This window comes from Petromyzon marinus, chromosome 16 (assembly GCF_048934315.1).
Source record: "Petromyzon marinus isolate PM22_M1 ecotype Great Lakes invasive population chromosome 16, UKy_Petmar_22M1.pri1.0, whole genome shotgun sequence".
Classification (NCBI taxonomy): domain Eukaryota; kingdom Metazoa; phylum Chordata; class Hyperoartia; order Petromyzontiformes; family Petromyzontidae; genus Petromyzon; species Petromyzon marinus.
Genome location: NC_133682.1, coordinates 17223604 through 17251087, shown reverse-complemented (window position 1 = coordinate 17251087; position 27484 = coordinate 17223604). Strand labels below are relative to the sequence as shown.

The window sequence follows — 27484 nt, the reverse complement described above, 5'->3', positions numbered from 1 at the left end:
CTCATAACTTCGGGAGGGTACTGCAAAGCTTTTGCAGTCGAACAATGGTTGCTACATATATATTCCAGTTGAGTAATTTGTAACAACCCAAACCGGTATTTGGCCAAACATCCCGCTGCTGAAAGAATGACTCGACTACCAAAAACTTGGCAAGACCCTCCTGAAAAAGAGTCTCGAGACTTTGCGAGGCTTTCCTGAGTGAACACCCTGCACCACTCCAATGTCAACGACTCTGCCACTCGACGGTGAATGGCGACGGTGCATGTGCTGTGCGCGTGCAGGCTGGCGTTCTCGTGCATATGGGAGATGACTCCAAAGGCTGAGATTGTGATCACACGTTTTACCAAGAGCATCATCAATTCCAAGGTGATTCCCCCCCCCCCCCCCCCACAGACGTTCAGTTTTTGTAAAACTCTCGTTTGCTTTCACGTGTATTGTATCGGTGCCTTGCTATGTTAGTGCAGTTGAGGTTTCCGGATGGCTGAGAGGTCAGAGCGTTGAGCTTGCACCTCTGAGTTCACAAGTGTAGCGAGATGAAACGGGTTCACAAGTGGTAGTATGTATGTTGAACTTCTTTCGCACCGTACGTAGCCAACTGTGCTAATCGGAGGTGCGAGGTAGGACATGAAAGTAGTGAGTTGATGGTCTCTGTCCAGTCAACAATCACTGCACAAAACACAGGTTTGTTTTTTTAGGTTAGATCGTGTAAATATGTAAATGTGTCATTAAACCCACCCCCACCCGACACAGCCAACTAATAAGGGTTGTCACGTAAACAGAACATGCCAATTCGTCACGAGTACAGCACACCGGTGTGTTGTACCAGTGACGAATTGGCCACGTTCTGTTTATGTGACAACCCTTACTAGTCGGCTGTGTCGGGTGGTGGCGGGTTTAACGACACATTTATGTATTTACACAATCTAACCCAAACAACCTGTATTATGGATGATATTGGTCACGAAAGCCTACGTGTTAAACTCACTGCACGAAAGACCACCAAATTACATTGCACTAAATTTGGTTAAATTCCAGCTTTGAGAATTAAAAAAATATATCAATTTTACTTTCTTTGGGTGAGCGTAACCCTCAGTGGTCATCGGGAGCCACGTAGACATCTGTTGAGTTCTGGCTTGGGCTTGGATCAGGCGTGGGCATTGTGTAATTGCGAGGACCCCATGGTTCACCCGTGGTGTGTTCATCGTATCCCCGCAGGCGTCTCTGACGTACGCAGAGGCTCAGCTAATGATGGACGACGCTGGGCGGAAGGATCCGGTCACCAGCAGCTTGCGTGGCCTCAACTCCCTGGCCAAGATCCTCAAGCAGAGGCGCATTCAAAACGGGTAACTCATTGTCAAGATCCTCATCCCCTCCACCGCCACTGGAGCGATGAGCCGTATTAATGTGTGCACCGCATTTAGTCGATCGGCAGGTCGCCTGTGGCGCGGTAAAGTGTGGTTACTCCCGTGTCTTCTAAGACATCCGGCCAGCGTGGAAGAGTAGGCTAAAATACATTGAGAGGGACTGTAAAAGGGTGTATCCCTAGAGGGGCCGCCTCTTATGGGAGCCCCCTTCTTCCAGCAGTGGCTTGAGCAAGCAATTGCAAGGCTGCACCTGTTGCTTTTTTGACCCCATGATGCATGAGGCTTGGGTGAATATCATGCACAAACAAGTGTTACAGGATTCATACTCTGGTTTTTTTCGGTAAAGTCACGTAGGTAAAACTATAAAATAAAATAACAACTAAATTAAATCACGACGTTTCGGGCGCAACACAAGCGTCCTTCTTCAGGTGGGACAACCACAGCCAGAAACAATTGCTGAAGTGGGCAAAAAAGGGCTGTTGTAACAAGAGGCTATATAGGTAAGAGAGTGGGGGGGAGCAAGGGGGGAGAGATAGAGATGGGGGGTGTGGGGTAGGGGAAGTGGGGTGCTGCTAGAGGGATTAAAGGGGCGAGCACGGCAAAATGCCGGGGGGGGGGGGGGAAGTGAGTGGGGCTGGGAGTGGGAGGCTGAAGAAGCTGGAGATGCGGAAATGAAGGCAACAATAAAGAAGTTAAGGTTTTACCTGGTTAATAACATCCTTCTAGATTGGAGTGTTACAGGCTGCTGCGGGGCTACATTGTGGGCAATAGAGGACAATGCAGTGACATAAATTGTTTTACTCTTCTTAATGCTCCCATGTCTGTGCTCCCCCACCTTTGCCAACGCGTACTGACCACCACGGTTAAGTACGGTAAAACCACCCCACGACCCGTATGACATGGGGCGGCCCTCATCCAGCAGTGGATTGACTTAACGAGCTGTGCATGTTCAACTCAAATATCTGAGTTTGTGAAGTGTCTTATATTAAGATTCTGTGTTGTTTTGGCTGGACATGATAATCGCTCATGTCCCTTCTCCACCCGTAGGGCATTGACTCTGGCATCCCCTGAGGTCCGATTCCACATGGACAGCGAAACTCACGACCCGATCGACCTGCAGACCAAGGAACTCAAGTGAGTCTCGTCAACAAGACACCTCCCATGACTGCGATCCGACTGTTGTGCAGATCTCTCTATCAGAATCAAAATATATATTTCTACTGGAAGAATCCGATGAGCTATAAAGCTCTTTTTTCACAGATGTCCAGTTGGGGCAGGTCACAACGTTACAACAACAAACAATACAAGCACACGTTAGGATTGCAAAGTATTGGAAAGGTAAACAAATAACTTAAACAAATATACAAATAAAACTAAACTATTTTTATCTTATATTCTTAGTTTTTTCGGTAAAGTCACGTTGTTGTTTCTCTTCAACGTGACTTTACCGAAAAAACTAAGAATATGAATTACTGCAGTCACGAAAGCTTTAAATCAAAATTTATTTTTATCTTACCAAGTAAAACCCTGACCACAAATGATAGCTGAACAAAGTTGCTTATCACGTGGGAAATTTATTATCAGCAAAATAATCTAAGATAAAGAATCTTGACCCTTGTGGTTGATGTGTTGTGGTGGCGGAAACTGGTGCGTGTACACAGGGAGACCAACTCGATGGCGGAGGAGTTCATGTTGCTCGCCAACATCTCCGTGGCGGAGCGCATCGTAGGCGAATTCCCCGAGTGTGCGCTGCTCCGACGTCACCCGGCGCCTCCGCCTTCCAACTACGACATCTTGGTGAAGGCGGCGAAATCAAAGGTAGAGTTAGAACCCCTTATAACGACCACCCTTGTTAACTAATCGCTTAACAACGGGCCTCCATAGAGCTCAATGTGTAGGCTTAACCGACCATTTCCCTGTTAACGACGGGCTCTTGTAGGTACAGTAAATATGAATTAATGCCACGTAGAAGGAAAACAATAAAATAAATATAAAACAATAAAATTATCACGACGTTTCGACTGCAACACAAGCAATCATCATCAGGTGTGAAAACCACAACAAGAAAATTTGAAAAAAGTGGCAGTTATTTTTAACGTTAGCACCACGGAGAGAGATTTGACAGTTTGTTCAGATGGACGAGTCCATCTATGTTCGGAAAAGAGGAGGGGGGAGACAAAAAATAATGGATGCGTTCTGACAGCCACCTTAAGCGTGATCAATCAATTAAGACCCGAAATGGCTTATCAAATCTCTCTCCGTGGTGCTAACGTTAAAATAACCGCCACTTTTTTCAAATTTTCTTGTTGTGGTTTTCACACCTGATGATGATTGCTTGTGTTGCAGTCGAAACGTCGTGAGAATTTTATTGTTGTATATTTTTATTATTTTATTGTTTCCCTTCTACATGAATTTACCGAAAGAACCAAGAATATGAATCCCTGCAGTCACGAAAGTTTTAAATCAAAATGAATTCATGCATTTATTAACAGTGTTTATTTTAATATGATGTGTTTATAATGTTAGTATCTTTATGTATTAATATCCATTGTTTAAATATTATAAAGTACGTTTTTTGGGTGAACAAGGGAAACTTTGGATGCTATCGGAACGAATTAAGCTTTTAACACGTATTTCCTATACTCGCTTAATGACCAAATCCTTTAATGCTCGTGTTCGTGGAACCAATTACCGTCTTTAAGAGGGGTTCTACTGTCTCTAGATTGCTGTTAACCTTCCTTCAATATCATCCTCCTCGCAAGGAATTCAGAGGTCGTCGGGTGGCTCAAATTTTTGTTTGAGGTCTTTTGGTTTAACCGGGTGAGAACTCAAGAGAACATAATAGTCTCATTTGCAAGGGTCACCTGCGTCACCCTATGACCCAGAGATTACAGCTGGGACCCTGGCTTCAAAATCCAGCAGCCACATTGAACATACTGTGTTATCAAGTGTAGGGAGTTGAAGGACTCGGCTCGTTTCCCAGCTACTCCACAGAAATAAGCAACAAAAAACCATCACGATAAATGTAGTACTGTATTTAATTTTAGATAAATTCCAGCACTGAAATGTTGAAATATCAGGTCGACTTATTGTGATGAACATTATGCTCAAAATGGGTGGGAATGTGCTACCCCCTACTGTGAAGCAGAGGTGTCTTGAAACGATGTCAGTATTGGCCTGAGCGAGCAATTGCAGGGCTGCACCTTTTACCTTTATCTTGAGATGTAGCCGTATAGTTTCCACTCGCCCTTAGAGGCAGAACAACTCAAAAGGTGTGACGAACCACAGACAACGCTGGAAGGCAGCCAGGCACTGTGCCAGATGTAGATTAATCCACTTGCTGTACTGCCTTCTCCTGGCAAGCCAGGTTATGGAAACTTGAATGCCCACAGGAAGTGCGCTGAATAACGTTTTCTTTCCAATACACCACAACCCTTGCTGCTTCCCCAGCACTGAACTACAAGCCACGTGCGGGATAGTCACCTCACAAACGCCGGTGTGCCCGCAGAACATCGAGATCCAGGTGGACTCGGCTAAGGCGTTGGCCGAGTCCCTGGACCGGGCGGCGGTGCCGGGAGCGCCACCATACCTCAACACTCTGCTGCGCATCCTGGCCACGCGCTGCATGATGCAGGCCATCTACTTCTGCTCCGGCATGGAGCCCGACACCCACCACTACGGGCTCGCCACCGCCATCTACACCCACTTCACGTCGCCCATTCGACGGTGACGTGCTCTGGCGTCAGGCACACGCGTTAAATCGACCTTCGCGATTATTGAGGGGACTATGTTGTTGTCTTGGTGTGGTCTGGGACTGTGCTGCCTTTCCCAAGTTTAGGAATTTATTTATTAATTGATGTACTTATGCAATGTTAACTTGTGATTACGGCACACCTCCAATTAGCACGGTTGGCTACGTACGGTGCGAATTAAGTTTAACATACAACTTGTATATCTTTTTTCTATTATTTACTTTTACTGATTTGTTTACCTTTCCTCTTCTTAGCACTCCTATCATATACCTACTGGACATCTGTCAAAACGAGCTTTTATCGCGAATCGGATTTCTCCAGGATAAAGATTCAGATTTTGAGTTATTTTTCTAAAAGGTCCTATAAACGGGAAGTTTGGCCAATTCCTTAAATGGTTGTTTGGCTTGTGTTGGGGAAAAACTAGAGGATCCGGAGAACACCAACGCCTACAAGGAGGGTGACAGTGTTCCACGTGCAGAATCAAGAATCCATTGCCGTGTTGCAGCGGCGGCCAAAAGTGAAATGCAATTCTGCCATGGATCGCTAACGATTTTGTTGTGGATCTTAAATAAGAACACAGATATGAGCAGGCAGCAATTTGCGCTACATCTGCTGACAAATAAAAAATCCTCAACAAAGAATTAAATTCATACATTAACAAAGATAATTTCCACCAGCAGATGGTGCTAGAACGTGGTATGGCCAGAGCGTTAAATCCATCTGAGTCATTGTTTGCGTAGCTTTCTGGTGGATCGTCAAACCCGCTGAGATCCACCAGAATGAATCGCGGTGCTTGGTGGATTAATACCGCTGCTCCGTTGGCATCTCGTGGCCATACCGCAGCCTGTATCTACTGTAAATTTAATCTTCATATTAAATAGAGGCTACAACAAATGTGAATATTGTTGTTGTTGTTGTCTCCCTGTACCGTTACAGATACTCGGATGTGATTGTGCACCGGCTGCTGGCCGTGTGCGTGGGCGCCGACCCCACGTACCCGGCGCTCACCGACAAGCAGAAGCAGCAGCAGCTCTGCAACAACCTCAACTACCGCCACAAGATGGCGCAGTACGCCCAACGCTCGTCTGTAGCTTTCCACAGGCAGGTGGGAGGCGGAAATGTGGGCCACGTGGAGCTTGCACGGCGCGTGCTTAGGCACCTGATAATGCGTCCATTCGTCTCTTGAAAACCATTTTTAAGGTCACGAAAGCAGGCATCGTATTGTGCGTGTAATAAGAATAAATTGTTTTCTATTCGCACGCTTACGTGTGGTGGTGCCGTGGCTGTACTGGTTGGCTACACTTGACATTGCTTTTCAGCATTCTTCTGTGTTTGCTGAAAAACCTAGTAACATTTGCCCATGAGGTGACAACTTTATTTGATTGGCTCTGTCAGGTGATGGAGGATTATAGTCAATACAATTGACATTGTACCTTCACGATTGAACTCAAACTAATCCCCATGACATGATGCCAATAGCACAACTGGAATAAATTAGCGGGGGGATGCAGAAAAATACCTTAAATTTTGTTAAGTAATTATGGGCTTGGTAAGTGATGCGCGTGTGTCTGCTCTTGGCCACGTAGCGGTGATTAACGGCTGTTGTTGTTGTGGTCTCAGTTGTTCTTTAAGAGCAAGGGAGTGGTGAGCGAAGAGGGCTTCGTGCTGTTTGTGCGCAAGAACGCCGTGGTGGTGCTCATTCCCAAGTACGGCTTGGAGGGGACGGTTTTCTTTGACTCCAAAGATCTCAAGCTCAACGTTACCTTCGACGAGGAGGTAGGGCATGTGTTCACTTAACCGGGAGGCATTGGCATTTCCCGAACGGCTGAATTCTGCTTTTAATCCAGGACTAGCTTAATGCACTGGGACCCAAGCCCCCTGACCATCTCTCTACGATTAGGTTTCTATCAGACACACAGACACTTGGTTTAAGGTGGAAGAATGCAGTGAGATACGAAGCTCCGTTTTTTTGCCATTTGGCAGTGTGGACTATTACAGAGGAAGTTACACCGGTGGATACATTAGAGCCGAATGGCTCACAGAGCTATACCAAAATAAACTGAAACTGAATTAAATGATGTAAATGCGTTTCAAATATAAAACGGTCACAATTAAATATGCTTTGGAAATAACTGCCATGATGGAGCCCGTATTGTCACGGAGAGGACATCACATTAAAAATACTGTAAAATCCCTCAGATCCGGAAGAATTATAGAGAAAATCTAATGCTTTCTGTAAACAATGGGAAACTCGAAGGGCAGAAAAGTACTTGTAGAATAAAAACAAATGAGGGAAATAGTAGTTGATGCAAAAAATGATCTCTAGATGGCAAAAAGCACATTTGTGACCAGTGGATCTGGTCCTTTCCAGCATGCCTTGTATGCCGCATTACATTGTCACTCTGCGTGGATAATGCACACAGCCTAATTTGGACCAGAAGCTCAAAAGGGTCAACATTTGCAGCCATATTTTAGGTATGTTCTTTACTGCAATTGTACACTCCATATAACCTAAGGGGGGTTGCATCTACTCCTTAATGATGGCCAAATAAGGCTTTAAAATTCCTTGGCTGGCCCGCACATCACGATCCCTCGGTTGGTTTGGTCATTGCAGCCATCGGCTTCTCATGCCTGGTTTTCAGCTCGCGGTGAGGTGGCCCAAGCGGTATTGCATTCGCTGTGTGTTGTGGAGGTTTGCGTTTCAAACTCGGTGGCCACTCCGGTTAATACTGTGGTGTGTATTAAGCGTAAAATATTTACAGGCTATCCGCTTTAACAGTGGACGTTAAAAGATCCTGTAACGTTATTCGTGTGCCAGCATCATGGTCCAAGGTTGGCAAATTACATGCAAATTACTTATTTGGGGAGCACATATCAATCGTTCGCCTCCTTTTACAAAGACGTAGCAGTGACCTTGAATGCAAACGTTTTGAGAATCGGTGAGGCTTTTCTGAGTGACCCATTTAATAGTATGAATAATAACGTTGGGTTTACGTCAATCCGTGCTTGTGTGCAGGGCACTTGGCAGAGAGCAGTCAGCGGTAGTGTATCGGTTAGCGCTCTGCGCTACGATCCTGGCGACTTGGGTTCGATTCCTTCGCACGGTCAACACCAGTGATGATTATCTGAACCGGTCCTGGGCCTCCCCTAGGTTGACTCGGAACTCAATTGAATGCCTGGTGCGGTGTGTTAACATCGCCACTGGGGAGACAAAGGCGGCCGGGCATGGCGCTGGCAACCCACCCCCTTGTGTGCCGTGCCGGCCTTCATCTGTGCTCCTCGCCAACAGCACTTGCCCCAACAGTCTGTTAAGGCTACATTGGAGATATGTCTTTGTGTTTTGTGGAGGGCCCCACGCTGTGCGTGGAGGGCATCGCGCTGAACATGTTCGACCGGGTGTGCGTGCGCGTGTCGCTGGATTCGTCCAACCTGCAGCACCAGCGGATCCGCATGCACCTCGTCCGCCCGGAGGTACTCACCGTGCGGCGCGACGCGAAACCTCGGAATACCACCGATTTGTATTGTGACCATGCTGCTGTTGCTGCTTGCTGCGCCAGCAGTAGTGCACAAAAAACAAACGCTCGCCGCATCGGAACGTCAGCGGGCCGAAAATTAATGACACAAGCCACAGCATAGCGCTTGTTGCCATGCAACCCAAACTGTGGGACCGTATAGTAAACCCATAGAGACACAGAGATACATAGGAGATACAGAGAGACCCATTATGATTCCTAGAGATTCATAGAGACTCATACAGATACATAGCAGTGCATTAAAAACAAGCTACTGTACGATTGTGGCCATGCAACCCAAACTATGGACCACATTTTACACCACTGTAGTCTGCGCTCCTTCAATGGAGGGGGCGGCAAGATGACACAAACTCTCTCCTGAGGCTCTCCCGTGGCTATCAGACCCATCCATTGGCATTTAGCCCCTGAACGTAATATCCTTATAACACAGGAATAAAATATAAACTCTGGTCTTGGATGGAAAAAATATATGTATAGCTAGCATTTTGAGCTGCAGTCTGTTGTCCTATACCTCCTGTAACTGGCAAATTGGATAGAACGCGGTGATGAATGTATGAGGGAACGCATTTTTTGTATAACGCGGATCCGAACTGGATATAACTCGGTTGAATGAATGGAACTACGTCGCGCGAGTAGGAATAAGCGGTTGTAACGGCTGCCTCGGCGTAGCATCACACAAGGCGGGATGCTGCTGGATGCTTCTAGATGCTACCCACGTTCCTTAGTCTTTGTTCAGCCTGTGTTACGCATCTCACGCGTTATTGCGGACTGCGCTTTACCCCATATAATATATATTATTTATTATAACACGATTTTTCCAAAACGCGGTGTTCTTGAGGTACGCAACTACCGTATTATAGAACAGACTGTATATCCCAAGACTATGGGACACTATCCCTACCTATATCAGTTGTGACTGTCCGTGTGTTTAAATCCAGCTTGAAAACGTCGTTATTAATTGGCTTTTCCTGGATTCTTATTGGTTATTACTGTGAGGGGAATCATTATGATTAGCTTGTATTGCATTTTGCATGCTGTGTAAAGTGTCAGTATTACTGTCATTATTGTTATTATCGGCTTTTACTTTATTTCTATTGGCTTGTATCTATGCTTGAGTAGTTTTTTAATGTCCAGTGCTTTTTTGAGATATTTCGATATGCAAGGTGCTGTATAAAATAGATTTTTATTATGGCCCTAGTTCATTGCACAAGAAGGGCCATTATCTGAAACGTGACCTATTTAAATGATCGTTTGGGGCTGTTGTTGATGAATGCGAGTTCTCAAGATACCAAGCTAAGTCAGGGTGTGGGAGCCTTGGTAGATATCAGATTTCTTAACAAAACTCCATGAGTCTGTTCTGCATGGGTTTCCTCCGGGTTCTCTGTTTCCTCCCATATCTAAAAATAAGCATGCGTTGAAACTGGTATTAAGGTAGTTTACGTATTGCCATGGGCGGCAGGGTGGCACATTGGTAAACCCTTGCGTCTTGCAGCAAGAAAACTGGGTTTGATTCCCAACTAGAGTGTGTTACTGTGTGGAGTTGTCATCTTCTCTCCCCCTGTTCCTCAAAAGTCTTCAGACTTGGCAAAGTTTTTCAGTGTTAATAAGTGTAATAATAACGTATCACTTGTGTTGGAAATACTCGCATGTGTGTGTGTGAGAGCATTGGTGTAGTGGTTAGCACGCTGCGCTATGAACCCAGAAACCCAATTCCCACTCACCGCCAACACCAGTGAGGATTATCTGAACTGCTGTTTTGCCTACCCAAGGTCAACTCTTTCTTAAATGAGTACCTGGTGCAGTTTGTAAACATCAGCACTGGGGAGAGGTGTTGGCCACTTACCCCCTCGTGGGCCATGCCGCCTAACAGCAGCACAGTCTGTTAAAGGCTTATTTGGGTGACGATCTTTGTTGTACGTTTGTGCCATTTGTGTGTCCGCTGTCACAGATTCCAGGCTACAACCCTGCGGAGTCCACCCCATGGGGCTCGCCTTCTCCCCGGCCTAAGAAACCCAGACAGCACTAGTGTATCGTGGATGCGGTGTCAACAAGATGTCGGAGGAGGTGCATGAGTGGGCACACAGTCTGGGTTTTACATCTGCAGAGTTAATTAAGTGTACATTGTGCTCGCAAGCAGAGGTGAACAATTGAAAAAAAAGCAGTGGCGGTTATTAGAAATGCTACCCTGAAGTAACAGACGGTTTGCACTCTGAACTTGCAATCCAGAGGTCACCGGTTCTTCGTTCTCCTGTCGCAGCGGTTCAAATGGTAGCGCAATTTTTTTTTTAATTTAGAATTTTTACCTTGCCAACCAGTACAATCAGCCAATTAAGGTGTGTACGCGTCAAGATGTATGAAAGGTTTAGGATATCTTATGCCCCACTTCTTTGCCAGCCAAGACACTGACCCCCTTGTGATGAAGGTGATTTCACAAAAATATTGGTTACTGAATCGGTGGTGTTTATTGACTAACACAGCAGTGTCCAACCCACAAAGCACTGTGATCCATTCTGGTATATCTCAACATGTTCCGTGATCTACCAGCAATATATGACCAACAGTTACCCGGATGGATTTAACCGACTAATAGAACACTGGAGACATGCCAAGTGCAAGTGCGATCTATTGGTTTAAAATATATATTATTAATCCATTAATTCTTAGTTGGGGATTTTGTTTTGCCATCTGCTATAACAAGATTTGCTTTATATTAGAGGTGTTTATTCCTATTTGTCCCGAGATCCACAATCAAAATCTTTTGCGATCATCCACCCATGGATCGCGATTCACATATCGGCTACCACTGATCTAACAGTTGAAAACCAGTTTAACACGTAGACTTTCGCGACCAATATCCATAACACGGGTTTTTTGGGTTAGATCGCGTAATAAATATTTAAATGTGTCGGTAAACCCGCCACCACCCGACACAGCCAATTCGAAAGGTTTGTCACATTAACAGAACGTGCCAATTCGTTACTAGTAACATCACACCGGTGTCTTGGAGAGCAAAGCCACAACATTTACAATCTGAGTACAATGTTTCACCAGTAATTACAGCCAGCTTCATCAGGCGACAGCCAGATTCGTGGAGAATCCTCGTTCCTTAATCCGCATGCATAATGTGTGTTGATTAGCATATAAATAACCCAATCGGCAATGGATACCCATAGTCATATGCTTTCATTGATTCCCCTCCCAATTCGCGAAAGAAGTGCTCACAAGTGATGGCTGTTGCCTGATGAAGCTAGTTAGTGCTGGCGAAATGTTGTACTTAGATTGTAAATGGTGTGGCTTTGCTCTCCAACACACTGGTGGACAGTACTAGTAACGAATTGACATGTTCTGTTTACGTGACAAACCTTACTAATTGGCTGTCGGGTGGTGGTGGGTTTAACAACACATTTATATATTTAAACGATCTAACCCATAAAACGTGTATTATAGTTGAAAACCTACAATTGTGCCAGGTTTGGCCTGTCGGAGTGGGCCATTAGGGTGGCCACTCGGAGGGCAAAGTTCTGGGGAATCCGAGCAAGAGCTTCGAAGTATGATTGTGCACGGTGACACCCGCAGGGGTCTCGTGATGGATGGCAAATGGAAGATTTTTTATCGCGAGAGGATTCCCTGCAAGGGATGTTAGGTTACTTATTCTTGTGAGGATGCCATTTACTGTATGAAGGGGCAGCGGTCAGCTACATAGAACAGAGTATAAAATTCCCCGAGCTGTTGCTGTTTAAATCGTCGGTTTAACGGAGAATTTCACCTCAGGTTTTTTTTACACAGCTGCCCCACCCCTCATCGGACTCTGTGCAATCACACAAGGAATGTTTTTGGAAAAAATGTCGGTGTCAGAAAATTTTAAGGTTTAATCGTTTACAAATGCGCATTTCGTTACAGCTTCTCTTGTCCTTTAGACGTGCAAAGATAATTTCTGACAAAATATTGACACGTTTTCAAATTGTTTCGGAAATGGTTATAACTTTGCTCACGTATATATAGTACTTGGGCAATAATTCTAAGCTCCTGGAGTAGTGGTAAAGATTTAAGCGAGTTGATGTCTTTGTGACTTTGTGTAAATGTGTTTAACATTTTTTAGCTGAATCGTATAATTACAAGCATGTACACATGAGTTATATGCGTTTATATACAAAATTAGACCGATTTATTTTCCATGCATCTTCTGTTATTTTGGTTACTTTAAGTTACGTTTTCCACTGCTGGATGAACATCTCGCCACGTGATGTTGGATGTCAGGTTTAGTTTGACCATACTTGACCATGCTGGTCACTGTTGGATGATAATAATGTCCACTTGCAATGCACCACCGTGCAGTATTCACTCGCCTTCGAATCGAGTCCTGCACCGCCGTTTCACATGCAAATTTGATTCTCAATCCCTGGGCCAACTTGCTCCTAATTAGCATGCGATTTGCCACATTTCGATCTCGGAGGTGATTAAATGCGCCGACTTCCAGGCTTGTTGAGCCGCTCGGAGCCCAATTAACGAAAATTGTTGCCAAAGCAAAAGCGTGAGCTCGAATGTTTGTCCGTGTTCTTTTCAAACCACCAGTCGAACGCCGGCCTCTGCCCACTCCGACCGTGCGGAGGCCCTGGCCGTCGGGGAGGCCCTCATGGTGCCTCACGGCAAACGTGGGGCCCGGGTGGGCGCGTCGACGGTTGATCGCGTACAGGCGGTGCAACTCCCACAAATGAAACATCACACCTTGCTGATCTCGTGTCCAGGAGCATAAACGATCATCACGCAAACTCCGGTCATCCTCGAAGCAGCAGCTCTTAGCCATCGAACAAAGACGATCACTGCTTCCTTCTGATATTAGAAGCCACGAGCTTTAAAAGACTCGGAGGTTCGAGCAACCACAGCCGAGTGGGAAGGCAGCAGCAGCCCAGGCGGTGAGCCAGCTCCAAAATCCCCCAAGCACTGAAATTCTCGATTTAGTACATTGAAAAACACGACGGTAAGTGAAACAACGTAAATCGAAACCAATTTTGCCATTCACTTGAGGGGCCGTCCATAAATGACGTCACGCAATTTTTGACCTCTCGTCACTCGGCGTCACAAAAAGTCAGACCCCCCCCTCAAATATGACGTCACAAAGCTCTGCCCCCCCCCCCCAAAAACCATATTTCCATTTTGAAAATAAAACATGCTTCAACTATTGTCATTGTAGTGCGTGGCGCTGCACTGATGTTGTAGGAGTGTAATAACAATTAGTGTTATAACAATTATATACTTAAAGTTGCGCATTTTGATGTGACGTCACATTTCTCAAACCCCCCCCTCCCCCTCGACACACATCGTCATAAATGTCTGACCCCCCCCCCCGAGGTTCATGACCGCGTTACCGTGTTCATTCTGTGGTGAAGGGATGAGGAAAAGGAAGAGGGAAAGCATCCAGCGTCGCCGCACGCAGGCAACGTGTTTATCGCACAGTGGTCAAAATATAAAAATACATATATATGTAGTGGGTTCCACGGAGACTGGAGACGTCTTTAGAGGCAACACGGTTTATTTGTAACTATGAACAGAACTCCCCTTAACTCCCACTATCTAGGGAGGTACAGCCTCCGGGCTAGCGTGCCCTCGCACTGATCAAACCTGGCTCTCAACCCTCTGGCTATCTGTGCCCTAGGGGAGGCTAACTGACCCGACCCAGCCAAGGTACGGGCCCTGACCACTGGTCCGTGCTCGGCCCGGCCCTTACAAGGACGTCGGGCTCGAGGTCCCAGGGTCCTAGCTAGGGAGGCTACTCTGACCCGACCCAGCCAAGGTGTGGGTCCTGACCACTGGTCCGCGCTCGGCCCCGACCCTTATAAGGATGTCGGGTCCCAGGGTCCTAGCTAGGCTGGTCTTCTGTTCTTCGTCTTCGGAGCACTGCCCCGAGCTGTCCCAGAGGTGCCCCTTTAATACACCTCTCGGGGGCTCTCCGCCCCCGGTACTGCCCCCTCTCTAGAACCTTCCAGGGGGCTCTGGAAGAACCCCCCAACCCCTCACCTGGGGCCTGGCTCTCTCTGTCCTTCCCCAGCTCAGGGTGGCACCCCCTATGGGCTTGTGCCGGCAACTGCAGGTAAGTATACCGACGGTATAGGATGTGCATTTATTATGCTACAGCTATGCGAGAGAGGTTGTGGACAAGAGTCTGCTCTGCGGGAAGCAAGCAATGCCATACGAATGAGATGAGCTCGCGTTCGATGCGGGCAGTCTTGAGGACGACCGTCGACAGGCACGCGTGGAGGCACGCCGTGGTCACAGCGCAGCGCCGACTCGTGTAGGTGGTGATGGCCCAGTTGTAGAGAGGAATGCCGGAGCTTGGAGCAGATGTAGCCGAATGTAGGATAGAGCATCTTGAGGAGCGTTGCCCTCGACCCCCTCCGGGAGGCCGTATGGTTTACTTGGCACTCCCGTCCCTTAGAGTCCAGTCTGATGTAAGCCTCCTCAGGTTCCAGCAGCCTGGCTTCGTAGGTCTTCATTGCACCGCTCTGCTCGTCTAGCATAGTCTGAAGGGTCATATGTGGCTGCCTCCTGAGTCTTCACCCTCCTGCAAACCTTACTCGACATCTCGTTGAGGACCCGAAGAAGGGCAGTATTCTCTTTTTTATTTTTACAAAAGGGCTTGTAAGAGCTCTCGTTCCTGCCACCGGGATCTCTGGTGTAAGAGCTCTCGTTCCTGCCACCGGGAACTCTGGAACGGGGGGGGGGGGGAAGACAAAGCTATGGCTTTTTTTCCCAGGGGATCTGTCTTCCATGGAGCACAAAGATACAGGCGGAAGGTCCCCTTGGCCTAGCCATGAGGTCAGGCTCGAGTTGCTTACTGAGGACCCTACACCTAAGGAGGCTGTGGATCGCCCTAGGAAGCTCCCAAGTAGAAAACCAGCTTTCCAAGGCCCCCTATAAAGTGCCTGAGGCCAGGTAGAAAAATAAGAAAACTATCAAACAGGAAAGCGAGTGGTTATGTTGGGTCGAAAAAGGTAATGTTCTAATGTAGGGGTTGGAGCGGTCATTGCTGCTTACTCGACCATGACGTCACTGCAACTCGTTTGATTAACACTTTTAAAATAAAAAATCACAACGCGTACTGAACATATTCCGAATCGGTTTTAGCACCACTACCACCATGACACAGTGGCAAGGCTGGCACATCGCAGTGCAGCTGCTAGGCTGAATCATATGAATAAATATAATCAAATCTAGAAAATCCTTTATGTACCCAGGAGAGCAACATTGAGTCTCGAGACTCAGTATTAGCTCCGTGCTGCATTAAGATGTTTGGACAATTTCAAGCATCAGGGATCGGCACGTAGGAGGAAACCAGAGAAACCCGCAAATGTTGTGAAGCTGGCTTGGTGGTAGAAGTCAGTCCAGAACATTTGGCCCCACACCTATCACTGTAACGAATCGGTGTTCTACGGGGGCATTCTAAGCGAGGACTGATTGTATTAAAATCTACTTTGATCTACAAATCGTAATGTATCAATAATGTTAACGTGTAACTTGCCCTACGGTTTTTCTTAATCTGGAAGGAGAGAACAACGGATGATCTGTGTGCTGATGATGTTGGTGATGATCTCGTAATGGCTGTTCACTTCGATGAGTGGGAGAGTCTGATAGTGAACCTGGATCGTGCCAATAAGAGGTAGGGCCTTACCATTCGCCCTACCAAATAAATCAAAGCAGTACCTGCCTTGATATTTTGTATGTCTTCAAGGACTCCACCCCCTCAACTCCGCATGATAGGTAGTTGTGGAAAGAGTGGAGGTATTCCCATATCTGGGCAGTTGTTTATTACCAGCTCCGATTTCAGAGCGGAGGTCTTACTCTGAATTAGTTCAGTGGCATATCCTTTTTTTCAGCTGCATAGCGCTGTATAAAAGTAACATGGCCTATCACTTCATACAAAGCTCTGGTTCTTTTCTGCCAAACTTGTCCTCTCCCTCCCAGCTATAACCTCCCGAAGCAACATGTGACCTTTGTTTTGGCGTGACAAACACCATTGAAAGCAAAACACCGAAAGTGTAATGACTACATGTAATGCAAGAATCTCAGTTGTATTTCTCAACGAGTATTGAATATGAAGTCCCAGGAGTTGTGAAGGTGCATCAGCCTGCAGACCCACAGGTGGCAGCGGTGGATTGGCCTGCAGACGCAGGGGTGTCGGTGGTGGATCGGCCTACAGACCGAGGAGTGTCAGTGGTGGATCGGCCTGCAGATGTAGGGGTAGCGGCGGTGGATCTTCCAGCAGTAGCCGACCAGTGAAGTTCTCGAATAAATTTACGCAATTTGCCGAACCTGGTGGCTTTGGCACAGGCGGTGGTGGTGGTGGATCTCCCAGCAAAAGCTGGGGAGGCAGTGGTGCATCTGCCAGCATGAGCTGGGTTGGGATGACAGCGTTGGATCTCCCGGCAGCAGCCGGGGTGGTGGTGGCGGTGTTGGAGATGCCAGCAGCAGCCGGGGTGGCAGCGCTGAATCTGCCAACATCAAGCGCCATGGCGGTGGGGGTGAATAATATGCCAGAAGCAGTCGGGGTGGGGGTGTCGATGCATCTCCCAACAGCATCCCTGGTGGTGGCGGCGGAACTGCATGTGGCTGCCAGGATGGCGTTGGAGGCAGTGGTGGTGTTGGTGGAGACCGTGGCCGTGGCTTTCTCCAGCTCCTTGAGCTATCGACGCATCATTTCCAACTGCAGATGGCGCTCCACATTCTCCTGTTTGTATACTTGAGTGCAGGGAAATCATCGACAGTTTGGTCAACATTAGCCCCTACACGAGCCTTCTAATCATCGCAACTCTTCAAACTATATCGCTTATATAATGTACATCATTTCAGTCACAACAAAAATTACATACAACACATCGGGGCTGTGAAAATTACGGCTTCGTATTACCAATATCTTGCCTGTCCAGAGAAGCCCATGAACTAACGTTGTACATACAAACTCATAGACTCAGAGGCCCGTAGACTGAGTCACAAAGAGCAGTGGATAGGGCCCGGAACGGTGTGGTGGTAGTGAAAATATGAACCCAACTGCGTCCTTTTCAATGGAACCAGGGACCCAAGTGTCATCATAGGCTTTCCCTCGCAATCGAGGATTGCCTTCCAGAGAAAATTTGGATTTTCTGTGGGTCCAAAGATGGCTGAAGAGACCAATCTGGGATCGACAGATTCTTCCGCAACTCTGGCACATGTGTCCAGAAATAGTGGTGGGTGGAACTGCATTAGTAAGTCGGGCTGCAGGCTGTTGTTTCCGCCATTCCCACTTTTTCTGTTTCTGCTGTTAAGCTTTAAAATGTTTGGCTTCTTGAAATAGACTCTGTCTCCATCTGAGGTGATCCTGGAAAAGATACTCCCTTGAGTTAGTATCGATGGAGCACTTCTTCATGTTGGACTTGAGGACATCCTTGAAGCACTTTCTCTGACGAACTACATTCTCCCACTTTTGGTTAATCAAGTTTGACAGTTTTTCATTGAGGCATTGGCGGAAAAGGTCTTGCTTAATGGAGTCCTATAAAGCTTCAATGTTAATCTTCTGTAGACATCTCTTCCGATGAAGCCGTCACTTGGGAGACAGTTTTATGAGCATGGTTGAGCAGATGAGTCGATGATCAGTCCAGCCACCAGCAGCTACTAGAACAGCCTGGATGATGCAGACATCTTTGGGATCCTGGGCATGGACAATGACGTAATCGATCAAGTGGCGGTGCTTAGATCACGGATGATGCTATGATGTTTTGTATGTTTTTCTGGCGTAACAGGGTGTTGATGATGATGACTCCATTTTCCGTGCATTTAGTCAAGGGAAGGATGCCGTTAGAATTGACTTTACCCACTCCTTCTTTCCCGATGGTTCCATTACAGAGGTTTATGTTTCTTCCAACTCTGGCATGCATATCACCGAGCAGAATAAGTTTGTCTCCCACAGGAACAGTAGAAAGGACCTGATCAAGGTTGACGTAACATTCATAATCGGAGTGAAGAATCAGGGCATATACGCTGATAACAGTAAAATATTGGCTCCCCACCAGTTTGAGGGCAGCTACGTCAGTGTTGTGTCATTTGAGTTTCCGGGCCACGATTAAGGTGCAGCTTTCTGGGCGTTCACTTTTAGTGTAGTCCATAAGGGTCCTGACATTCCAGTTCCCAAAGGTAATTATCTGACTTTTAGTTTTGTTTCCACCACAGTAATGGGGATCCTTCTAAACGTGGTTATCCAGTCGGGAAGGAGTGAGACAGACTATGTTTAGGGCCACTTTCCTAGCTCCTTCCCCACGTGGGGTGAGCAGCGTGGATCATTTGAAAGGACTTCTTAGTCGCAGGTACAGCTGCAGAAACACACTCTTGTTTCTGCTGAGTGTTAGACGACCTTCTTGTAGCTGCCACTAGAAGCTTCCAGACTTCACAATCATGCTCCCGTCGTCACTAGCTGGTCACCAAAAACATTGTATTGAATAGGTCAGAAGATGTTGTTCCTTTAATGAAACACGCCTGTGCATAATTTATTTTATTGTGGAGAAGCTAATAATTGTTTTTTACACTGTTATTTGGCAACAAAACTGACACTTTTTTTTTACAAGGAGTCATGTTTGCATTGACCACAATACCTGCGGTCGGAATGCAAACAAAAAACATAACTCGGATAATGTATGCACTGTCCTTGAAATTGATTGGTCCACACCCGAGACAGCTTTCCTTAGAGCCTAGTCTCACATGGTGTTGGACCAGATGACGCTAAAAAGCTGTTGTACAGTAGCTTCCACAGTTCTTGAGAGAATGGGACCATGAATCCAATGGCAAGGAGACCAGTACGATTGGAGATATCGTTCTGCTGCAGTCTTGGTCCGCCTTCACAGCTGTTGAGATGTTAACATCTTCTTCCTCCTGCTCTGCCGTTGAGGACTTGTTAACCCATGGCTGGTGGCAGACATGCTTATTATAATGGCGGCCTATACTCGCCATCCACATATACAGACACAGTCACAATTTCAACCGAGAGGATGGGTACAAACTCAGCAATCATTGGAAGAACGTCATCAACCAGTTTAAGTCATAACTGGTGTTGTTCTCATCCTGCCACCTTCCGATGTTAGTTTTTATTTTCCCCATAGGTTCGGCTCTCTGATCTTACATTAACAGGTGAAACAAATTTCACACCAACATAGCCCCTTCCGCGTGCTGACCTCGACGTGGCGGCAGCTCTGCGATCTTACATTAACATGCCAATCTCTCACATTAACATAGCCACCTCCGCACCCTCATCATGGAGGCCGCTCTCTGATCTTACATTAATGTGCTAATTTCTCGCATTAACATCACTAGCCACGTCGTTTATGACCCTTGGGCTACACCCATTTTCAACCTTTAAAACAGTCTGCCTCAGCAGCTTTCCCCCTCTTTCTTCTTCCTGATGACGATCACTTGTGTTGTGATTAAAACGTCAGAGTTTTTTGTTTATTTTATTTTTATTAATTTGAACCTATCTACGTGACTTTACCGAAAGACCCAAATAATATGAATTCCTGCAGTCACGAAAGCTTTAAGTCAAGATTTATAGTAATGACTCTTCCTCAGATCTAATTAGATGAAATCATTACCAGATGTATTTGCACCATTCCTACAATGCAAGGCTCTCACGAAGGTGATATGTTTTACAGACGGGTAGAGTGTGCCATGGTTTCACGTTAAGGGCAATGCTGCTCTGTGGTTTTAACCAATTGGATAATTGGAAAGTATTATTTAAAGTCCGGTAAATTTGGACTGTGGCACTGACGCAAATGGCCGGCTCTTTTTTGAATAACAATCACCATTAGTTTAACAAGCCTAACTGATGAAACCCAAATGGAAGCCGGTATAATTATATTGCTTAAAACAAATGCTGCTGGGGAATGTTGGTGGGAAAAGCCATTAGGCTGATGTATTTAAACATCGTATTCTGATTTATGTGGAGACACAAAAAGCGAGTTATGCTTCTACAGTATTTGCTTGTGCAAAGCATGGACAATCATTGCCACAGTGAAAGAATCAGCTCGGTGGCTAGGAGATGTTAACTACCTCACCTGGTATGGAGGAGGCTGAGGGTTTGATCCCGACCCTGATGCCTTTATAAGGAGTACCTTGGATATCGAGGTGGTTAAATTTTTGGAAAGTGCAGCAAAAGCCAAAAGCGTGATATTCAATACTTAAGCTTGACCTAAATAATGAGCTTACATACACGGCAACCAAAATTAGACACATCACAATAGAAATGTGCTGTACTGAATGCCAAATTTACTACTATAATGAGTAAAGAATGTCTGTGTCCCGCGCGTGACGTCACTCACGTCGAGCAGGCCCCCTCATTAATACTCATGAATAGACTAATCTCTCACAATACAAAGGCCACTGCCACAGCCATTGACATGCTAATCTCACAATACAAAGGCCACTGCCCCAGCCTCTGTGGTTGGACCATCTCTAGCTCCACCCACCTACCTTGATGCACTCATCTCAGGCCTATATAAGACCTTGTCTCAGCAACTTTCGGGTGATGTCACTCCACATGGGGGGGGGGGGGGCGAGGCGCCTCCTCCCCCCTCCTCAGCGTCAACTTAGAAACTCACTACAAAGGCAGAACCCTCACGTCATGCGATCTCCCTAACGCTATTGAGACATCGAAGTAAAAAGGACGTCATGATGAACAAGGGATTATAACCTTTAAATGAAATAGGTCTGTCACCGCGGCCTTACAAATTGCACACAAATGGATGCAATGAATATCACTTCGCGGTCTGCTTTGCGCTTGCAAGTTTCAGATTCACTGCAATACACCCATGCTTGGAAGGGCAAAAGGCTAGTAAACAAATAATCCCCTCGCCCGCTCCCCACCACAATATCACACAATGATATAGTACTTCCTTGTACAGTATACCCACTAAAGACCAAATCTAATCCCCATGATAGGTAAATTGATATACATAGAGCTTGCCGGCAATAGGTCTAAATCACGAACTATGAACTCGTGATATTCAAGGGTCTCCCGTATTTGGAGTTTGCATGTTCTCCCCATGGTCACGTATCCTTTTCTCCAGGTCCTCCGGTTTTTTTCTCCACATCTAAAAACATGCGTTGAGATAATGACTGCTAAAAATTTTCACATAATCCACCTCGTTGAGCAATCATATGTGGGCAGGCTGCTTCTGGAAATAAAAATAGGTCGCTTACAGGAGCTGAATGGATTGCCACATCACAGGGATGCGAGGAATCGCAGCATGGAGAGGGCTTCATCCAGCAGTGGATTGATCCTGGTTTGCTTTGCAAATAGGTGCATTTCAGCGTGCACTTCCAAATGGTGTCTAAAGTGTCTGTTTAGTCAAGTAAACTTTTTTTTACATACGAGAGAAAATAATGTGTGTACTCGTGTGTCACGAAGCACCTCTCTTACTCCCCAAATGCATTAAAATGTTATAAAAAGCCTACTTGAGCAATGTTCAATCCACAGCTGGACGAAGGCCTCTCCACATCATGTCATCCATAGGTGTTTTATAACCATGTATCACCACGCTGCTCAGTGCAGATTAGTGGAGGGAAGGGAGGACACGATATCACTCTCCACTGATGTTAGCCATTGCTTGGAACAGCTACCCCTGGTAATGGCGAATCGGGGCAACTTCCCTGGGCCTCAGGCTGTGGGTGGACCCTGTGCTTTGACGTTGCGGTATCAGATGTAAAACTTCTGGTTTAAATTTTGACTTAAAGCTTTTGTGACTGCAGGAATTCATATTATTTGGGTCTTTCGGTAAAGTCACGTAGATAGGTTCAAAGAAAACAAAAAAACTGTGACATTTCGATCACAACACAAGCGATCGTCATCAGCAGGAAAGAGGAAAGCTGCTGAATGCAGACTGTTTTATAGGGTGTCGTCCTAGGGTCATAAACGAAGTGGGCGGGGCTAGTGATGTTAATGTGAGAAATTAGCATGTTAATGTAAGTTCGGAGAACGGCGTCCACGTGGAGTGCATGTGTGGCGACGTTAATGTGAGAGATTAGCGTGTTAATGTAAGATCGCAGAGCCAGCTCGACGTAGAGGTCGGCATCCGTAGTTGGCCACGTTGGCGCGAGAAATTCAACCTGTTAATGTGAAATTGGAGAGCCGAAGCCACGGGAAAATGTTTTAATTTACATCGAAAGGTGGCATGAAGCATCACAGCCAGTTATGCCTTAAACTGGTTTATAACGTCCTTCCAATGATTGCTAAGTTTGTACCCATCTTCTCGGTTGAAATTGTGTCCGTCTGTATATATGGATGGCTTCATGAACGAATATTTGTTGATAGCCAGTGGGTTTGCAAGTACCTTCGTCTTGGAGAAATCAATTTTGTGAGCCCACCGCATTAAAACAATGATCAGCCATGACCGAGGTATTGGTCCTTCTGTGTTTCAGATTTGCCTCATGTTCACGAACACGGTTCGAGACATGTCGCTTAGTTTCCCCAATGTAACTACTGCCACAGACACAGGTTAGTTTGTAGACGCCGGGGGTATTGCATATCAGGGATCACATTCTTCACAGATTGGATCAGATCACGAATTTTACGTACTGTGTTAAATCGAACCTGGATCTTGTGTTTGTTCATGATTTTGGAAATATTTTTAGTGACCCCTGCTATGTATGAACCTATCTACGTGACTTCCGGTTTAGTTTGAAGGCTTCAGGAATCCCACACGGTGAGATTTGCACCAGGCCCCACACTCCCTCTGGATGGCTGACTGGATTATAGTGCAGTGCACCAAATAAATATTCCACCACCGTGGACGACATCGTTTTGTGTGTAGAGCTGCCGTGACGTCACCTGTATAGCTGAACACGAATGGGAACTGAGCTGTGACTTCATGTACGACTTGATGCATGGAAGGAGACTGAGAGAAGCGATCAATGATTTTCTGAATTAATGAATGACTAAATGGATTAAGTGCCTAATTAATTAATTAATTGACAAATACATTAATTAATGAACCTATGAATTGAAGAATGAACAGATGAAAGACGAAATGAACGAACCAGTGAGTTACTCAATTAATGCTGGTGACGCGCTCCCTTTTGTGCTGTCGCTATCTGCTGGGAGTGCACAGACTGCGTGAGTCTCGGGTTCAATATGAGACTGGGGACCATGGTGCATCATCAATACATCGATTACAAGCATTTCTTGAGGCGACCCCATACCTGAGCGATAAGTGTAAATTGGTTGCATGCAACTGAATAGGGTTAGATCGCGTAAATATGTCATTAAAACTCGGCACCACTTCACACAGCCAACTAGTAAGGGTTGTCACGTAAACAGAACATGCCAATTCGTCACTAGTACACACCGGTGTGTTGGAGAGCCAAGCCACAAGATTTACAATCTGAGTACGACGTTTCGCCAGTAATTACAACCAGTTTCATCAGGCGACGGCCAGATTTGTGGAGAAGTCCACGTGTTTCGTTCCTTATATAGAGGCATAGATGTGGTGACCACACTTCTGCGAGCCCTTTGATCTTGTCCTTCCTGTCCATTGTGTGTGTTAAAATAGTCGTACCAAAAGTAATCCCTCTTGAAGTATGGTACTCTGTATAGGCATGCATTAAAATCAATGTATTATTTGATGATTTGCTTCCACTCAGCACTAAGTTCGTAGCTATCGAAACGGTTAAAATTATTTTTATTTATTTCAATTTCGATAGATTCTCTAATTAGTCTTGGGCAGTCGTAGCTAGTTTTGCACATAACTTCAACAATATCAAAATCAATTGAGTGTTCTTGTTGACACGTGTGTATTTAATATTTCTCTGATGTTCTTTTAGTCTCGTGCTGATAATTCGTCCTGTTTGCCCAACATAACATTTGCCACAAGTGCAGTTAATCCTGTACAAACCTTTTGTTGATAGCTTCAGTAATACATATTTTGTACCAGAAGTCGAGTTCAAGAAACATAAGTACGTTTTTATTACAATTGAAATATATATATATAAATATCCATGTCCATCCAACCACGTCTCAATGTCTATGTCTGGGAGAACACGCTAGTTTCTCCCTCTGCGGAGTCTCCACCACTTTTCTTTCTTCTTGTTTCCCGGCTCCTGGTCTTGGTGCTCCTTCCCTCTGTCTCCTCCTTGTTCATTCTCCTCTTCCTCATCTTCCTCCTCTTCCTCATCTTTCTCCAGCTGCCGTGTGCAGCACATGAAGCTCCAAATTGCCCAACGCCAGAAACTGTTCTTTCTCTCTCCCTTAGAAGATGGGATGTGCTTAATCTCTTTCTTCTCTTCCTGAACACTCTCTGCCCTCCAAGGTTGCTCACATCTTCCTTCCTCATTCACCACTTGCTGCTTTATATCGTCTTCAATCGTGTCGACCTCCTTCAGCTCTACCTCATTTGCCTTTAACTCAATAGCTCCTACTTCTTTTGCCTCTACATCATTCTCCTCTACCAAAATCCCCTCACTCTCCTCCACCTCAATAGCCCCTACCTCCACTTCTACCTCAATCACCTCTACATCATTCGCCTCTAACTCATTCGGCTCTACCTCCATAACCACTTCCTGCTTGGCCTCTCCCTCAATCTCCTCTACCTCTTTTGCCACTTCCTGGATGGCATCTACTTCATATGCCTCAACCTCATTTGCCCCTTCCTGCTTTATCTCCTCCACCACCTTCTCAACTTTTTTTGCCATTTCCTGTTTGGCCTTTACCTCATTCGTATCTACCTCATTGATCAAGACCTGCATGGCCTTTTCTTCGATCATGTCGAACTGAATTGCCTCGACCTGTTTCACCAATTCCTGCTTTGTATCTCTCTCAATCGCTTCTACGACATTGGCCACTACCTCTTTCACCACTTCCTGCTTGGCCACTGCATCAACCTCAATCACCACTACCTCTACCTCACTCGCCACTTCCTTCTTGGGCTCACCATCATTCCTCTCTCCCTCAATCTCGTTTTCCTTCATCTCTTCTACTTCACGAACTTTCATCTCAGTCCTTCGTAGCTTCCTATTCCTACGTTTCCTCTGAACACCATCCTCTCCCTCTTTCTTTGTCTCCACAACATTATCAACTTTCTTAGCCACTTCCTGTTTGGCTATTCCCTTATTCCCATCTACCTCACTTGCCTCTACCTCTTTCCCTAAGTCCTCCTTGGCATCTCTCTCAATCCCTTCTACGACATTGGCCACTACCTCTTTCACAAATTCCTGTGTGGCCACTGCATCTACCTCAATCACCGCTACCTCTACCTCACTCGCCACTTCCTTCTTGGGCTCGCCATCATTCTCCTCTCCCTCAATCTCGTTTTCCTTCATCTCTTCTACTTCCCGAACTTTCATCTCAGTCCTTCGTAGCTTCCTATTCCTACGTTTCCTCTGAACACCATCCTCTCCCTCTTTCTTTGTCTCCACAACATTATCAACTTTCTTAGCCACTTCCTGTTTGGCTATTCCCTCATTCCCATTTACCTCACTTGCCTCTACCTCTTTCCCTAAGTTCTCCTTGGAATCTCTCTCAATCCCTTCTACGACATTGGCCACTACCTCTTTCACAAATTCCTGTTTGGCCACTGCATCTACCTCAATCACCACTACCTCTACCTCACTCGCCACTTCCTTCTTGGGCTCTCCATCATTCCCCTCTCTCTCAATCTCGTTTACCTTCATCTCTTCTACTTCCCAAACTTTCATCTCAATCCTTCGTAGCTTCCTATTCCTATGTTTCCTCTGAACACAATCCTTTCCCTCTTTCTTTGTCTCCACAATATTATCAACTTTCTCCACCACTTCCTGTTTGGCCATTCCCTCATTCCAATCGACCTCATTTGGCTCTATCTCTTCTGCTAATACCTGTTTTGCATCTCTCTCAATCCCCTCTATGACATTGGCCGCTATATCTTTCACCACTTCCTGCTTGGCCACTGCTTCTACCTTAATCACCGCTACCTCTGCCTCATTTGCTAATTCCCGCTTGCCATCTCCTTCTAACACCTCTACCTTATTCAACTCTACCTCATTCATCACATCCTCCAAAGCAACTGCCTCAATCATCTCTACCTCAATCGTCCCAACCTCCACCACTTCCTGCATGGGCTCTCCCTCACTCCCCTCTCTCTCAGCCACCTCTTCTTTCACTGTCTCCTCCAGAACTTTCTTCTTGTTCTTATGTTTCTTCCTACTCCCACGTTTTCTCTTCATACCATTTCTCTCCCCCACTTTCTCCATCTCTTCCATCTCGTTCTCAACCTTGTTGCTATTCTTAAATGTCTGCTGAACATCCTCATTATTGGTGCTGACTTCTGCCTGCTGCTGCTCTTCTGCCTTTTGCTGCTGCTGCTGCTGGTGGTGGATGATGAAGTTCTTCAGCTCGGTGCTGTTCTGGAATTCCAGCAGCTCCCGCTGATACTTGGCCTGCTGCTGTGCACAATGATCCAGCAGGATCATCTCGAGCTCCCGAATCTGGCGCTCAGCTTCTAGTTTTGTAGCACAGAGCATCCTCTTGTGCTGCCTCTTCGAGCGACGGTCTGGGGAGTCACATGGGGAGGAGAGAGCAGCACCACAATTGATTCGTTAATGGGTGTTTGAGTATTTCCAGTATGATAATAGGTTTTTCCCATTTTTTCTGGCAACAAAACAGGTATTAAGATGTTAAAACACCAAACTGAAACCTTTTACAAGGAATCATGTCTGCATTAACCACGATGCTTGTGGTCAGAATGCAAACAAAAAACATACTCTGATAATATATGCATTGTCCTTGAAACTGATTGTTCCACACCAGGGACAGCTTTCTTTTGAGCCTCGTCTCAAACGGTGTTAGACCAGA

At 46.0% G+C, this 27484-nt stretch overlaps 1 protein-coding gene across 1 annotated transcript in view; it reads left to right on the top strand.

The window, feature by feature from the left end:
* Window positions 1-12686, top strand: part of LOC142924698 (exosome complex exonuclease RRP44-like) — a 51902-nt gene extending 39216 nt beyond the window's left edge. The window contains exons 7-12 of the mRNA XM_076067353.1: window positions 1222-1343; window positions 2412-2498; window positions 3026-3182; window positions 6737-6892; window positions 8465-8587; window positions 10598-12686. Coding sequence (XP_075923468.1) covers window positions 1222-1343; window positions 2412-2498; window positions 3026-3182; window positions 6737-6892; window positions 8465-8587; window positions 10598-10675 — 723 coding nt within the window. The 3' untranslated portion in view covers window positions 10676-12686. The remainder of the gene's footprint in view (window positions 1-1221; window positions 1344-2411; window positions 2499-3025; window positions 3183-6736; window positions 6893-8464; window positions 8588-10597) is intronic.
* Window positions 12687-27484: the final 14798 nt, after the last annotated feature.